Source organism: Peromyscus californicus, unplaced genomic scaffold (assembly GCF_007827085.1).
Source record: "Peromyscus californicus insignis strain IS unplaced genomic scaffold, ASM782708v3 Scaffold_15__1_contigs__length_86483966, whole genome shotgun sequence".
Lineage (NCBI taxonomy): Eukaryota > Metazoa > Chordata > Mammalia > Rodentia > Cricetidae > Peromyscus > Peromyscus californicus.
This window is the reverse complement of record NW_026294447.1, coordinates 30354226-30369005: the sequence shown is the minus strand read 5'-3', so window position 1 is coordinate 30369005 and position 14780 is coordinate 30354226. Positions and strand designations below refer to the sequence as shown.

Sequence of the window (14780 nt, the reverse complement as noted above, 5' to 3'; positions counted from 1 at the left end):
AATCAAGAATGCCAAATGAGAAAGACAATAAAACCTTACCTAGGGAAAAAAATGTGCACACTAAAGAGAACCAAATTAAAGAGAAAATATTGAAGACATCCAGAGCATGGAAACACACATTGTTTTAGAACAAATGTAAGACTTCCATCAGGAGTGGGAGAAAAATTAAATCAAAGGAAAAATTCTTAAATCGTTCTTCATGGCAGTCTTACCCTATTCCTAAATCCAGATGTAGGATCTCAAGTCTTATTTTCTTGTTATATACTTGGCCAGGATGCAGAAAACTCTGTATTAACTAAGTTCATAAGAACAAACAAAAGTGAACAAACAAAAATATAGAGTGGCAGATCTCCTTAGTATATATGCAAAATTCTCATTATGATACTACCAAGTTAAACAACAAATGCATATAAAGAATTATATCATTTCACCAAGTAGAATACATTCCATGTATACAAAGCTAGTATGAATTTGGAAAAAAATTGATTTATCACACCAGCATGAAACAGATACATATTAGTTATAAAAGTAGTGTTATAAAATAAAATCCTGAAAGAAAATGAGTTATCTCTATCAGAGACCATTATTGAACATTTAGCTTTTTAGACAAAGGATAATAAGGAAGACTGAGGAGCAAGGCATCATGACAATAGTCTGTTGAGTAGTGGCTGAATATCTGTTCATATTGTAGTTTCTAACATGTACATGAGTTTCATAAATCTTTCTGTATTGTATGTGGTAATAAAATAATAACACTGAAAGTTTCTCTAAGGCATGAGACCATAACAATATGAGCCTGCTGATGAGAATAGACACCAATGTAGAGAGGAATAAGATAAAGTAAATAAAGACAAGACATTTAACCTATAAAAGAGTCAGTCCCAAGCAGTATTAATTTGGGAAAGTTACAGCCCTGATGAAAAATAAATTCCAATAAAGAGCAACATGAGTTAGAAAAAGTGATAGAAATAGTCTTTTCTTAGCCCCCAAGCTTCTAATTGCTAAGGGAAATGTATACTTTTCTGAAATTCTGTTCAATTAAAAAGTATATTTATGTATGTCATTACTGATTTAATTATTTTCTATTTCCTTCTAGATTTAGAATACAAAGGAAACTGATGATGTTATTTTTCAGCTATTATAATTTCATATCTAATTATCAAAAAAGAGAGTAAGGACAGAACTTGGGGAAAAGTCTATTAAAACAAATGCCATCATGTCCTGAGATACTGATCAGTTAGTTAATAACATGTCTTCCCAAGAGTAGATCCTGAGAATTTCTATCATACAAGTTTAACATTGGCTCCAATGAAGCTGGGAGTAACTTTTACAGACATAGAAACAGATTTAGGGTAGTAGAATCCCAAAATTAGATCCATTAAAAGTGAAAGCCACAGACACTGAGAGAAACAATCAATCAATGGGACCTCTTGAAACTGAGAAGCTTTTGTAGAGCAAAGGATACGGTCAACAAGGCAAAGCGACAGCCTACAGAATGGGAAAAGATCTTCACCAACCCCACATCTGACAGAGGACTGATATCCAGAATATATAAGGAATTCAAGAAATTAGACATCAAAATGCCCAACAGTCCAATTAAGAAATGGGCTATAGAACTAAACAGAGAATTCTCAACAGAGGAAACTCAAATGGCCGAAAGACATTTAAGGAACTGCTCAACATCCCTAATCATCAGGGAAATGCAAATCAAAACAACTCTGAGATACCACCTTACGCCTGTCAGAATGGCTAAGATCAAAAACACTGAAGACACCTTATGCTGGAGAGGATGTGGAGCTAGGGGAACTCTCCTCCACTGCTGGTGGGAATGCAAGCTTGTACAACCACTTTGGAAATCAATATGGCGCTTTCTTAGAAAATTGGGAATCAATCTCCCCCAAGATCCAGCTATACCACTCTTGGGCATATACCCAAGAAATGCTCAACCACACCATAAGAGCACTTGTTCAGCTATGTTCATATCAGCATTGTTTGTAATAGCCAGAACATGGAAACAACCCAGATGCCCTTCAACTGAAGAATGGATAAACAAAATGTGGTACATATACACAATGGAATACTACTCAGCAGAGAAAAACAATGGCATCATGAGGTTTGCAGACAAATGGATGGATCTAGAAAAAATCATCCTGAGTGAGGTAACCCAGACTCAGAAAGACAAACATGGTATGTACTCACTCATAGCAGGATACTAGACATGAAACAAGGATGACTTGTCTGCTACTCACATCACCAGGGAGGCTACCTGGAAAACAGGACCCCAAGAAAGACACAGGGATCACCCAATGACAGAGAAATGGAATGAGATCTACATGAACAGCCTGGACATGAGTGGCGGTAATGAAAGGCGAGGGTTGAGGGAAAGAGAGCTTGGGGGAGCGGGAGATCCCAGCTGGATCAACAAGAGAGAGGGAGAACAAGGAATAGGAGACCATGGTAAATGAAGACCACATGAGAATAGGAAGAAGCAAAGTGCTAGAGAGGCCCACAGAAATCCACAAAGATACCCACACAACAGACTGCTGGCAATGGTCGAGAGACAGCCCGAACTGACCTACTCTGGTGATGGGATGGCCAAACACCCTAATTGTTGTGCTAGAAACCTCATCCAACTACTGAGGGATCTGGATGCAGAGATCCATGACTAGGCCCCGGGTGGATCTCTGGGAGTCCAATTAGCGAGAATGAGGAGGGTTTATATGAGCGAGAATTGTTGAGACCAAGGTTGGATAAAGCACAGGGACAAATAGCCAAATGAATGGAAACACATGAACTATGAACCAATGGCTGAGGGGTCACCAACTGGATCAGGCCCTCTGAATGGGTGAGACAGTTGATTGGCTTGATCTGTTTGGGAGGCATCCAGGCAGTGGGACCAGATCTTGTGCTCATTGCATGAGTTGGCTGTTTGAAACCTGGGGCCTATGCAGGATTGTTTGGCTCGGCCTGGGAGGAGGGGACTAGACCTACCTGGACTGAGTCTACCAGGTTGACCTCAGTCTGTGGGGAAGGCTTTGCCCTGGAGGAGACGGGAATGGGGGGGGGGGGTTGGGGGGAAGGTGAGGGGGACGGGAGGGGAGAGAACAAGGGAATCCGTGGCTGATATGTAGAACTGAATTGTATTGCAAAATAAATTAAAAAAAAAAAAAGACATCAAAAAAAAAAAAAGTGAAAGCCGACAACTGAAATAGTTACCAAACAATATTCATTATGTAAAAGATGACTCGTGGGACAATGTGGTTACAGTACAATTAACATTGGTTCTTGGCAATAGATTGCTTACACAGTCAATGGATGATGTCAAAACAAAAAAGTAGTCCATCTAAAGATACAGAAGGCTTGGAGATAAAGGTCAGAGTTAGAGCACTTGCTTAACATGTGGGAGGCCATAGGTTCAATCTATCTATTTGAAAAAAAAAAACTAGAAAAGTTAAAACAGACATATAGAATTATAGTATATCTTAGACCTGCTTGAACTTCATAGTGAATTCAAGGCTATTGAAGGCTATATAACACAACCTCAATTCAAAGTGATTAATTAATTAATAATAGCAAGAAAGAGAAAAGTTATAGAAAACATGAGTGGTCCTGATCACTATTGTTTACCATTTTAGTAGAGCTCCTATTCAATAGATAATGATGATATTCCATTGAAGAATGTTATCACAGGCATTGCACATACAACTACACTTCACCTAAATGCATTTCATCTGGTACACAAAGCATATGACTGTACACAAAATGGAAGGCATGAAGTTTCATTATAATTGATTGCACAGTGTACAAACTAGAAGTTATTGGAACTGTTAATGCCAGGGTGGAGCTCTATAGAAGACATGGTAACAAAGGTCAGCGCAGCTTGTCAGCCAGTTTCTAAAGAAAGCCTCTTTTTAAAAGCCCAGTCACAGAAACACCAAGCAACTTCATTCATGACAAAATGCAATGGGAATGCCAGCTACAGCAGGAGATAAGGCTTCCTGTAGAACCTGAAGAAAATTATTGAGATACTTATTATTTTAAAAATAATAAAATATCCCATTACCAAACTAAAGTAAGCATGTAATGTACATGGCTCCAGTAAAATTTACAATATAAATTTAAACACTCTTTCTTGTCTACTATGAAAATTGAAAAATAAGTTTAAATATTTAGCACTAGTTGAACAATGCTGAAAATGAAAAAAAGGTACAGATAATTCATTTCCTAATCTATGGAAACATACATGACAAATAGAATTATTGTATTGTTGCATATTATTTGTGTAGATGTGATAAGCAGAGCAATGAAATAAAATAACATCAGGGTATGTTCATGCATATATGAAAGATGTGCATGTCACAATTTGAATTTCAACTTAATTAAAAAAGGAGAGATTCTTCAATAAACAATATTGGGACTATCAGTTACCAGGATAGAAACAATGAAATAGAGCTGAGCTGTACTCTAAATCTAATTTTATTTCTATATTACACAATAGATGGAAGCAAAGTTTGAAATAGTCACTATGCTGCAAAATATATTTCTTCCATGTTAAAGAAGGATAGTTCAATTAATTCACAAAAGGATGCGTGTCAGAGGTGCATGCACACACTCATACAAATATGCAAACACTAAAATTACACAAGAAGGGCAGTTAACACCTTTTCCTCACTACATGGACATTTCCTAAAATCTCAGCTGTTTTTCTGCAGCTTGGGGTCCTATTAGCAAATGGCTTTTTGTAACGAGGAAGGTTGTCACTGTGAAGCACTGTGGGATGGCGTTATGTTAGACCTATAGTCCTCCTCTTCCCACCTCATCTTTGGTGGGTAGCACTGAAACTGTCTTGTGTGTTACCTGTGTCATATCAGCCTGTGTCATTTAGATGTGGAGAATTTTATTATCATCCTCAAGTATGAGATGTTAGTGCTTTATAACAGAGCACATTATTAAAATTAAAACAATAGCTATTGATTTAGAGGGATGTGTGGGACCAAACAAATCCACAAAGAGTTTAGTATGACATATATGCCTTTTCAACAAGTTCCCATGATGTTGTAGGAAATATGATACCTAAAATTAGGACTAGCTCAGGATTGCACCAGGAATGAAATCTGAGAGAAAAACAAATCCGCACACAAATTTCAGTCTTACTAAAAGTCAATAAAATGATTAATAAAGGAATGGCAACCAGTTTTCATTCTAATGAAAAAAGTAAAAACATATATGTAATAGTATTCAAATAGTATAAGAATTTATTTAAAATATGAAACAAAGAATGTGGCAACAATAGAAAAATGGAAGCATTGAGCAGGGTCTTTGGGTTTCATTTGCATGAAGCCTTCCTATAAGCCTCAGTGTTTACACTTTTTGGATGACAAAATGTAGTCATTTAGATATTTGCATTCATGTGATAAGCGTACAATCCTAGTGAAGCTTATTTCTATATTCACACTTGGTTCAACTTTCAGTAAGCTTCTACTCATTCAGAATTTTAGAAATGCTTAATTTATAATTAACATTAAGGTTATATGCCCAGAGCATATAACAAGACATTTAATATTAGGAAGATGAGAATCTCTGGATTTTCTCATCCTTCATAAAGATTCCAGGAATATTATATTATCTTTTTAAACAGTGCGCTACGTTTATGTATCATTTACACTTTAATCTTCTGTCATAATTGTTCTTTATAAAATCATTGTAATATAATTTCTTTTATTATTATTAGTGTCTTAGCATGGGCATGTGTGAAAATGATATATGTTTATGTGAGTGCAGACTTGTGGTACCCTAGTACACTAAAGTTTCAGAGTAGTACAGCTTCAGAATGTGGGTCTTTCTTTTTTTTTTTTGTTCTTCAAGACAGGGTTTCTCTGTGTAGCCCTGGCTGCCTAGAAACTCACTCTGTAGACTAGGCTGGCCTTGAACTCAAACTCGTAGAGATTCACCTCTGCCTCCCAAGTGCTGTGAGTTTTTTTTTTAATTTTTTATTATTATTAAGAGATTTTCTATTCATTTTACATACCAACCCCAGATTTCCCTGTCCTCCCTCCTCCTGACCCCAAGGCTTCCCTCCTCAACCACTCCCCATTCCCACCTCCTCCAAGGCAAGATCTCCCATGGGGAGTCAGCAGATTCTGGTACATTCCCTTGAGGCAGGTCCAAGCCCCTCCTCCCTGCATCAAGGCTGGCAAAGTGTCTCACCATAGGCACTAGGCTGCAAGGCATGTACTGCCACCTCTAGGCAACTCTTTCCTTTCAATGTGGGATACAATTTAGGTCAGTAGGTCTGAACACTAAGTAACTTTACCTGTAGAGTGATCTTACAAGTCCTATCAATTTATTTTTATTAATGCATAAAAGTAAAAAAAAACTGTGCATATAAATGGGATTCCCTCTGATGTTTTTGGTAAGACGTTGCATAATGCTCTGTTTAATTTGTGTTCATCTATTACCATAAAATTTTGTTGTTTCTCCATGGTGAAAACTTTCAAATTTTGGTCCCTCAGCTCTGAAATGATAATAAGTTTCTGCTGTGTACTGTATCCATGCTCTGTAGTAACAAACTATAATTTTTTACTTCTATGTAATCTAACCCCAGTACCTAATGATCAGTATCTGCTATTTCCTGATTTTCCTCTCAGGCCTCAGATTTTCTTCATCATACCTACCGCTTCTCTGACATCTACAATTCATCAATTCTACATGTCAATGAGATCACACAGTTATTTGCTTATCTCTGGTTAGCCTAACCTATTTCATTTAACATGATGACCTCTTTCGATCTCATCTCAACTAATACCTTTGATTATCTCTTGTGTATAGTTTAATATTACTTCATTTTGTATAGGTATCATAGAGTTTTGTCTACCCATCTGTTGAAAGATGTCATACTTTCTAGAGTAAATCTGATACTTACTCACTGTTTTCATTGTTGATATTTTGGATACAAAGAAGACCATTAAGTATTTAAATATTGATTTTTTGGTTAGTTTTCTGTAGATTGGCTGAAATTTGTTCTTTTGTTATCCATAATCTGAACCAAAGTGAATTTTTCATGTTTAAACTTATTTATGAAGGTAACTTTAAAAAGATCATCATCCCAAGAGTTAAAAAGCCACATTTTCTTTTATATCTGAAACACATGTCTAAGTCTGTAGAATGAACTTAATTTTTGTGCTTTAAAATATACAAGAACTGAAAATCCTGGTTAATTCTCATAGACATCATGTTCAAAAATAAATTATAATAATACTATGAGGACAGGTTAAAAGTGAATAATATATATATTTGATGATTCTTCCATGACATTTTCTTCAACATTTTCATCACCAATCTTCACTTTCCATATTGAGGTTTTATAAAATTTGTGAAACCAGTACCCTTAACTGCCCACCTTTCTGAATTTTGTCTCTTATATTTTTGGTTGTGAGCCTAGCCTTTAACGGCTGAGCCATCTCTCCAGCCCCTGAATTTTGTCTCTAAACAGTCAGCAGCTAGGATATCCAGTTTAAAAGCATTCCTAAAACAAACTAAACATTCTGAACATTCTCTATATGCTTTGAACAGAATCATGTTATGATAAATAGAGAATCACAAACCTACCCAGCAATTCAGGTATCTGTTGAGGTTCCTTTGGAATCACTGTATCTGATGACTTTTTCTTGTTGCTATTTTCCACAAGGAAGCATTTTTATCTAACTACATAAAGAACATCCATCAATGCCAGGATGTGTTCTCATTATAACTGTGAAACCCACACACAATCAATCTTTAGAAAACCTGATCCAAACTTTGGGGAATCTACTGTTTTATTTTAAACATGAATATGAGACACACTGGAAATGTCTAACAGTGTAAACTGGATAAAACAGAAACTTCATTTTAAAATTTCCAGTGGTGAGTGCTCCATTACAAGTCTTCTTTTGACAAAGAAAATCATTGTTATATTAATATTTATCTTTATTTTACTTCATAAATAATAAAGTCAGGTTTTTAAATTGTGGATTATTTCTGTGTTGGAATCATTACTGTAGGAAGCATTGAAATTATTTGAGAGGTGCTTATTTGTTTTAATGGAATTCTATCCTCAAGTCATAAATAAGTAAGTAGATGTTAAAATATTATTTGTTTTTCAGATATTAAACAGCTTGTTAAAGCTTCAAAACTTATCATGGCAATCCTTATGTGCATGCAAGTTCTCAAAAAGGAAAGCTTGATTCTTATTACAGATTTAAGCTTCTCTGGCATCAGGAGGAAGTAAAAAAAGAAAACAAATAAACACCTTGTAAGAGGTAGATGAGTAGAAAGCAACACTGAGTCCTCATCTCTAGAGCCGAAATAAATGTTCCTGGCTTGGGGATGTCAAACTTACGATGGAGATTCATTTTTATGCCAAGTCAATTACTTCTTAAATATTACCAAGTCCAAAAGTGATTTTAATTAGACATGGAATCAAGTTACCACCATGCAAAGTCACAGCTTATCCAGTATGTGTGGCTGTTCAGCAGTGATGGAAGAGGTGATCATTGGCCAACAGCCCAAAGGGAGCCCACATGTCAGCAATCCCAACTGCATGCTTTCTTTGCCATCTTTCATTACCATCTCTTTAACAATTCTAGAAAGATGTTTGCGTCAAAACTCTGTTACTGAAGTTAACTATGCCATCTAATTTCACACGTCAAAATCAAGTATTCAATTTTTCTTATATTCTTAAGGTTTTCAGTTGATAATTCTAAGTCTATCACTTAGTCCCTTCGTGGCAGAAAATCACTGGAAGTGTTGTTGGAGGTTTTAATCAATACAGCATTCAGATCCTTTTATTCTGAATTTCTTCCAATGGTAAGTCATGGATTTTCACTAAAAGTAGTCTTTGGATAGGCTGCCAAGGTTTTTCTTGAAGTAATGCCTCCCACACTCTGTTTAATGTTGATGAGAGATGCATTCATATACCCAGAATATTCTAAATCTGACATATGCTCCACAGTTGCCCACACTGATAGATGATAGTTAACTATAGGGATAAAGTTCTTGTCAGGGTAACCAAGATAGCCTTCAGTTGAATTAGTATCAATTGGCTTGTCTCCATTTATTTCAAAGCCAATACCTTACAACGGAGATTGCTTCCACTCACTAAAAGTCCAGTGTTGAGAGTACTCCTCACAGGGCATTAAATTCTCCTGGCCCTAAATGTTAAGTCATCACTATCTGCAAAGCCAGAGCATCTGTGCATACCTCTTCACAGGGCACTGCTCTGTAGGAAATACTGCACCAGCAGCACTGCGAGCCAACAGAAACCAGAGACACGGAAAGCAGAGATGCTCTGAATCAAGACCTGCTAGCCAAGACACATTCAGTTCTGTTTTCAGCCCTTATGGGTTTTTGGAAGACTGTGTATTCTCACTCCAGCTTCTGGGATTTGTGTCTCGAAAGGACAACACATCAGCCCATTAATAGCTGTCTAGGGTTGAAATCTATCTCTGCAAGCCAGACAAATTCAATTTACAATAAATCTATTTCCATCGTCTTGGATGATGCTATTTCCCACACGTAAGGCACATGACAATTTCTACTTTTCAGTTCCTATTTACCCTGGGGTAGCTGCCTCTGGGCTGGGTTATCCTCATCCCGTGTGTAATTGTGGTTTAATGAGAATTTTGAGTTATATTCTTTTGTACCTCCTTCAGAAGAGCAAAGGCAGGGTCTTGTTTTTGTACATAAATCAGACCAGATTAGGTGAGAGGTATCATTTGTCAAATGCAAAGAAGTTATGTGATTTGCCTAATGGAATTCTCTGTTGCTATTCAAGTTCGGTCCTGCTTCATTGCTGATGGCTTATGTTAGTGAGTAGCCTTATCTGCTTCCCTTTTCCCTTCAGAGATCGGCACCATGCTCCCAAACCTGTTTCCTAATAACAGGACCCTGTCATTGCCTTTCAGAAGCAGCTCAAGAAATAAAAAGGATCTATTTCAAAAGTAACTAAGATTCCTCTGAAACATGTTAAGTGCAAAGCACTTAGGTAATTACTTGTATCTTTTTGAAAGTAACTGGAAAGATATGTAGCGAACATAACATTGGTAGAGTCTGTTTTAGGTTGGCTTTCTCTGAGAATATTTGTTTTGTACTGAGAAATGCATAATTTAGCATGTTCTTACTCTCCTCTTGATTTGGGAATTACAGAATCTAATTTATACTTACTTCATATAAGCAGGTAAGCTTTCAAAGTTAGGGTTTTGAAGTTGTCCTATTGATGACCCTAACTTTGTTTATTTATGTGGATCATGTATTCTAAGTTCATGTATATAAATGTATAATACGTGAAAATTGCATCTATCTCACTGAGCACAGTACTTGTAGTCTCATAAAAATGGTTAAAAGAATAAAATGAATTAGCTGCTTACTAATTAGTATTAGGCATTGCAAAGTGATACTTCTAATCATTGAATAGCTCTGCTAAATAGAATTATTCAGTACAATATGCCACACATGTTCATGGAAGGATCAATATCATTGTAGGGTATAATCTATAAATCTTAAATATGGAGTTTGTGCAGAATAAACTATTAAAATAATCTTAATATTTAGAAGGTATAATAGCTTATTGATGTTATTGCTATTATGCATTCAAGAAACAGCTTAACATATACTATTACATATGCATGATATGCATGTACTCACACAAGTTTGTATATAACATCACCTTCATTAAGACATGATTATGTGTAACTTTATTTTCATCAACAGTCTTTTTTTAAGTAAATTAGAAAGAGGTGGAATGAATAAAGTGTGCTTTCGCTGGCCAAAAAAAAAATAGAATGACAGAGAAAAATATCACTATAACAACAGTGGTCACCTCAACTACTCTGAGTTACAATAGGTGTATCCCATTGCAAAAGTATACCATTGCTTTTCCTTTTTGCTTCTGCATTTTCTATTTCATTCTAGAGCTCCTGTTCAAGCAATACTACTTGTTTTAAGGAGAAATACTAGTGATATGCTATGAGTTTGCAAGTAAATATTTGAAATTAGCTCCTAACTAGGAATGTATTTACTTTCTCTTTTTTTCAAGGTAATTAATTCAATGCAGGATTTTCAGCTTAACATTTTTCCCTATTTAAAAAGAAGAAAGAAAGAAAGAAGGAAAGAAAGAAAGAAGAAAGGGAGAGAGGGTGCAAGGGAAGAAAGAAGGAAAAAAGGAAGGAAAAAAAGCAGAAATGAAGGAAAGTTTCCACTTCTAAAAATAATAAACTTGTAACTTAAAAACAAAACCAAAGAAAAACTGCATTAAGTACTATCTTACAATGATTGTTTTCAATATATAAAACATTTCCCTGTAGCATTCCACTCTCATTAATTAAATAGATCTTTTGGTATCCTGTAGCTGCCAGTATATAAAAATGTATTTGATTTCAATGTCCTGTGATTAATACTAGGGAATCACACTCATAAATAAATTTCCTTAGCTAACAGCTTTTCTAAAGTTAAATTCTTTCATTAAGAAAAAGTGAAGCTTGGCTGCAGAAATTTAAAAAAAATAGTTAACTATTTAATTGTTTTGTTTAAATGTGTGATGTTACCTCTGGTATAGATATAATCTTTCATTTTCTTAAACTTATAAAAGGTGAAAATTTTAAGATGTCTTTCTCAATATGCTCTATTCAATAAAATGGTCAAGAGTCATAAAGCAAATACAAGCCTCAAAATAAATGAATAAAGCATGTATCAGTGTTAGAGAAATAAATAAAATATACACAGGGAAATACTACACTGGAAAAAATAACTTTAATTTGTCAACTGCATATTTTATGTAAAAACTGCAGTTATAACAAATCCTTTTTTTTTTGCAATAAAAAAAGTTCTTTTTAAATCTTAAATGTAGTCCTCTAACATGACTTTGGGCATAAAAGCAATAACAGGCGTCTTGCTGATTGCTTTAATCTTACATAATTAGTAGCATAATAAAGACAGAAATTATTAACACCAATCTTCATTCTCCACTAACGGCATAGATATTTTTATTGAAGGCATCCTGGCATTGTGATGTGTTGGTAAATTAACCTACGCTTATGAGGCATCTCATCCCCACTTCCTTCAAGATAATTTCACTTGATAAACAGAATAACTAATTCGCAATTGAAGTTAAGCCAAACTGTTGTGGGATATTTTGATCACATTCTGACACTCTCAAGACTGCCAATAATTTTAAACCTTGAATCAGAGGGCAGAATCAACATTAAGCTGATTAACCTTAGAGAATTAACCTCAGAGTTTTTGGAAAACCCAGATTGGGATAGAGAGACACAGGAAGGAACAGGAAGGAACAGGAAGGAACAGGAAGGAACAGGAAGATAGAGAGATCGGTGGCCTTTTCGATCCGGGAAGGTGGAGAGGCAAGGTCAGCTGATCTCTTCTCTGTTGCTCTGTGGATCTATCAGGTATATACTCCAATATCTGACTCATGAGTTTCATTTAATAAATGAACAATAAAAGCAATTGCTTCACTAAACCTTTACTTTTTATAATAATACACTCACAGTTATTTTCTGTGTGTGGACATTTGGCATGATACATGCCTTCAAGCAATAATATAGATATTTTTGTGTGTTGTGTATATGTATTTTATTATAAAGTATTTGAAAGACAAATATATAATATTTGAAAACCATATACGTGTGTTTTAATAAAAGAACAATAAAAGTAATTGCTTTACTAAAATTTACTTTTTATAAAAATATACTCAGTTATTTTCTGTGTGGACATTTGGTATGATACATACCTTAGAGTAATAATAGAGATATTTTTGTGTGTTGTGTACATGTATTTTATTATAAAGTATTTGAAAGACAGATATATAATATTTGAAAACCATATATGTATGTTATATATACATATATACATACATAAAGGATTTGAAAAACAGGAAAAATATCTCAAATAAAACCATAAAATTTGAAAAATAGCAAAACAATGGTTTAGGAAAGATTTATTTTTCCAGGAAAATAAATTCTTGAGTTATACATCTTAAAAACACAAACAAGGCAACAATGTATTTACTTGGTTTGCTAGAATTTAGGAAAATCATAGACAAACGTATAGCAGGCGACTTCTTTGACTGGTATGTGCAGATTTTGCATTGTATAGTTTGCCATGTATTCAAATATTCTACTTGCAATTCATTTTCCTACATGTAATTGGCATTTTTTTTATTTTTCAAATGTGTTTTTTTTTTTTTTTTTTTTTTTTTTTTTTGGTTTTTCGAGACAGGGTTTCTCTGTGTAGCTTTGCGCCTGTCCTGGAACTCACTTGGTAGCCCAGGCTGGCCTCGAACTCACAGAGATCCGCCTGGCTCTGCCTCCCGAGTGCTGGGATTAAAGGCGTGCGCCACCACCGCCCGGCCCAAATGTGTGTTTTTATAGGCTATCATAAACTCTGAAAGAAACAGACACCATTGCATTCCATAATCCAGTCAATCAGGCAAAGTATTATTCACAATACCAACCCATTCTTCTACCTATAGCCTTTTGTTTTCATAACTCACTCAAGCAAGTTTGATGCAATACGTGGTCATTCTGAATCTGTTTACATAGCCACAAAATTATTTTAACCTTTATGTTGTCTAAGACACAAGGAGGCAACTATATCTTGCAATGCATGCAAATCATGAGTATGACAACAAATCAGAAAGTCTCATAATGATTTGGATATCAACATAAAAACTAGTAGACTTTTCATATTCAGAAAAGAATTGCAATCAATAATGAATAATTCTGACTTCATTTTGCCTGTCAGTTTGCAAAATTTCCAATTACACTCCCAAACATGTCTTTCAACTTCCTGGCAATGGTGAGACTGAATCGTGCAACTTACTTCTGGAGCCTGAAGAGTTCCTTGCTACCATGAAGGAGTCAGCACTCGGCCTGGCTACTGCAGAAGACCAACAGGGTGAACGCATCTCCAAAGCTGGTGCTGAGAATAGTGTCGGAGGGAAGGGCCGTCAGCTACTACATCTCTCCTCAGCACCTGGCTGAATGGATACAGGGACTCTTCAGAGGAGGCAAACAGAACAAAGAAAAGACATCAAAAATGCTTTTAAAGTATCTGGAATTTTTTTCTGATAATTACATGCTCAATCACAACTCATATTAGGATGTTCACTAATTAGAATTCAAATATATTTGCATAAAAAGCTTTCCAATGGAAATGTGCAATATGTTCTCATTCCAATAAATATGTCAACACTCTGCCTTTAGTTTTGGAAGGTGTGTTATTCTCTCAAAACTGTAGGGAGCTTAAATGATTATATCCCACATAATATTCTTTATCTTTGAATTAATTCATTTTGTTGTATAACTCATGCTTCTTTAATTAGGTCCTGCTATGTCCCAGGTAAATGCACAGACATAACATTAGATATAGCAAGGAACAAATCTAACATAGCCCTCTTTGGTCTTCAAGAATAACAGACTTTGTTTATATTAACTGTGTTTTATTTCAAGGCAAAAATCAATACATTGCAATATATGCATGTCTGGAGAAAAGGTACTTATAATCATGTAACATACATCGAATTGTTAAAGCTTATATTTGCATTTTGAAAGTGTCTGATGTGCAACAATTGCTTCTCTTTTCAGAGGTTTGACTGTCACCCTGTGTGAGATGCAACGTTTAAATTTTTCTCATCTAAGAGCTGTTATAAAAGTTCCAGCTAATATTCCAACCTAACATTTTGAAAGCCAGCTATTAATTTTTAAAATATCTTTAAAATTACTAAAAGAATT

The 14780-nt window shown here is 35.1% G+C and overlaps 1 protein-coding gene across 7 annotated transcripts in view; it reads right to left on the bottom strand.

The window, feature by feature from the left end:
* Lrfn5 (leucine rich repeat and fibronectin type III domain containing 5) overlaps nt 1–14780 on the bottom strand; it is a 292776-nt gene that overhangs the window by 140512 nt on the left and 137484 nt on the right. For 2 of the 7 annotated variants that reach the window (XM_052738593.1, XM_052738592.1), the window contains one exon: nt 13870–14045. The exons of 2 other annotated variants lie outside the window; for them this stretch is intronic. In XM_052738593.1, coding sequence (XP_052594553.1) covers nt 13870–13954 — 85 coding nt within the window. In that variant the 5' untranslated portion in view covers nt 13955–14045. Of the gene's footprint in view, nt 1–13869; nt 14046–14780 lie in introns of those variants that run through there. 3 more of the 7 variants (XM_052738594.1, XM_052738589.1, XM_052738591.1) reach the window with 3 other exon arrangements.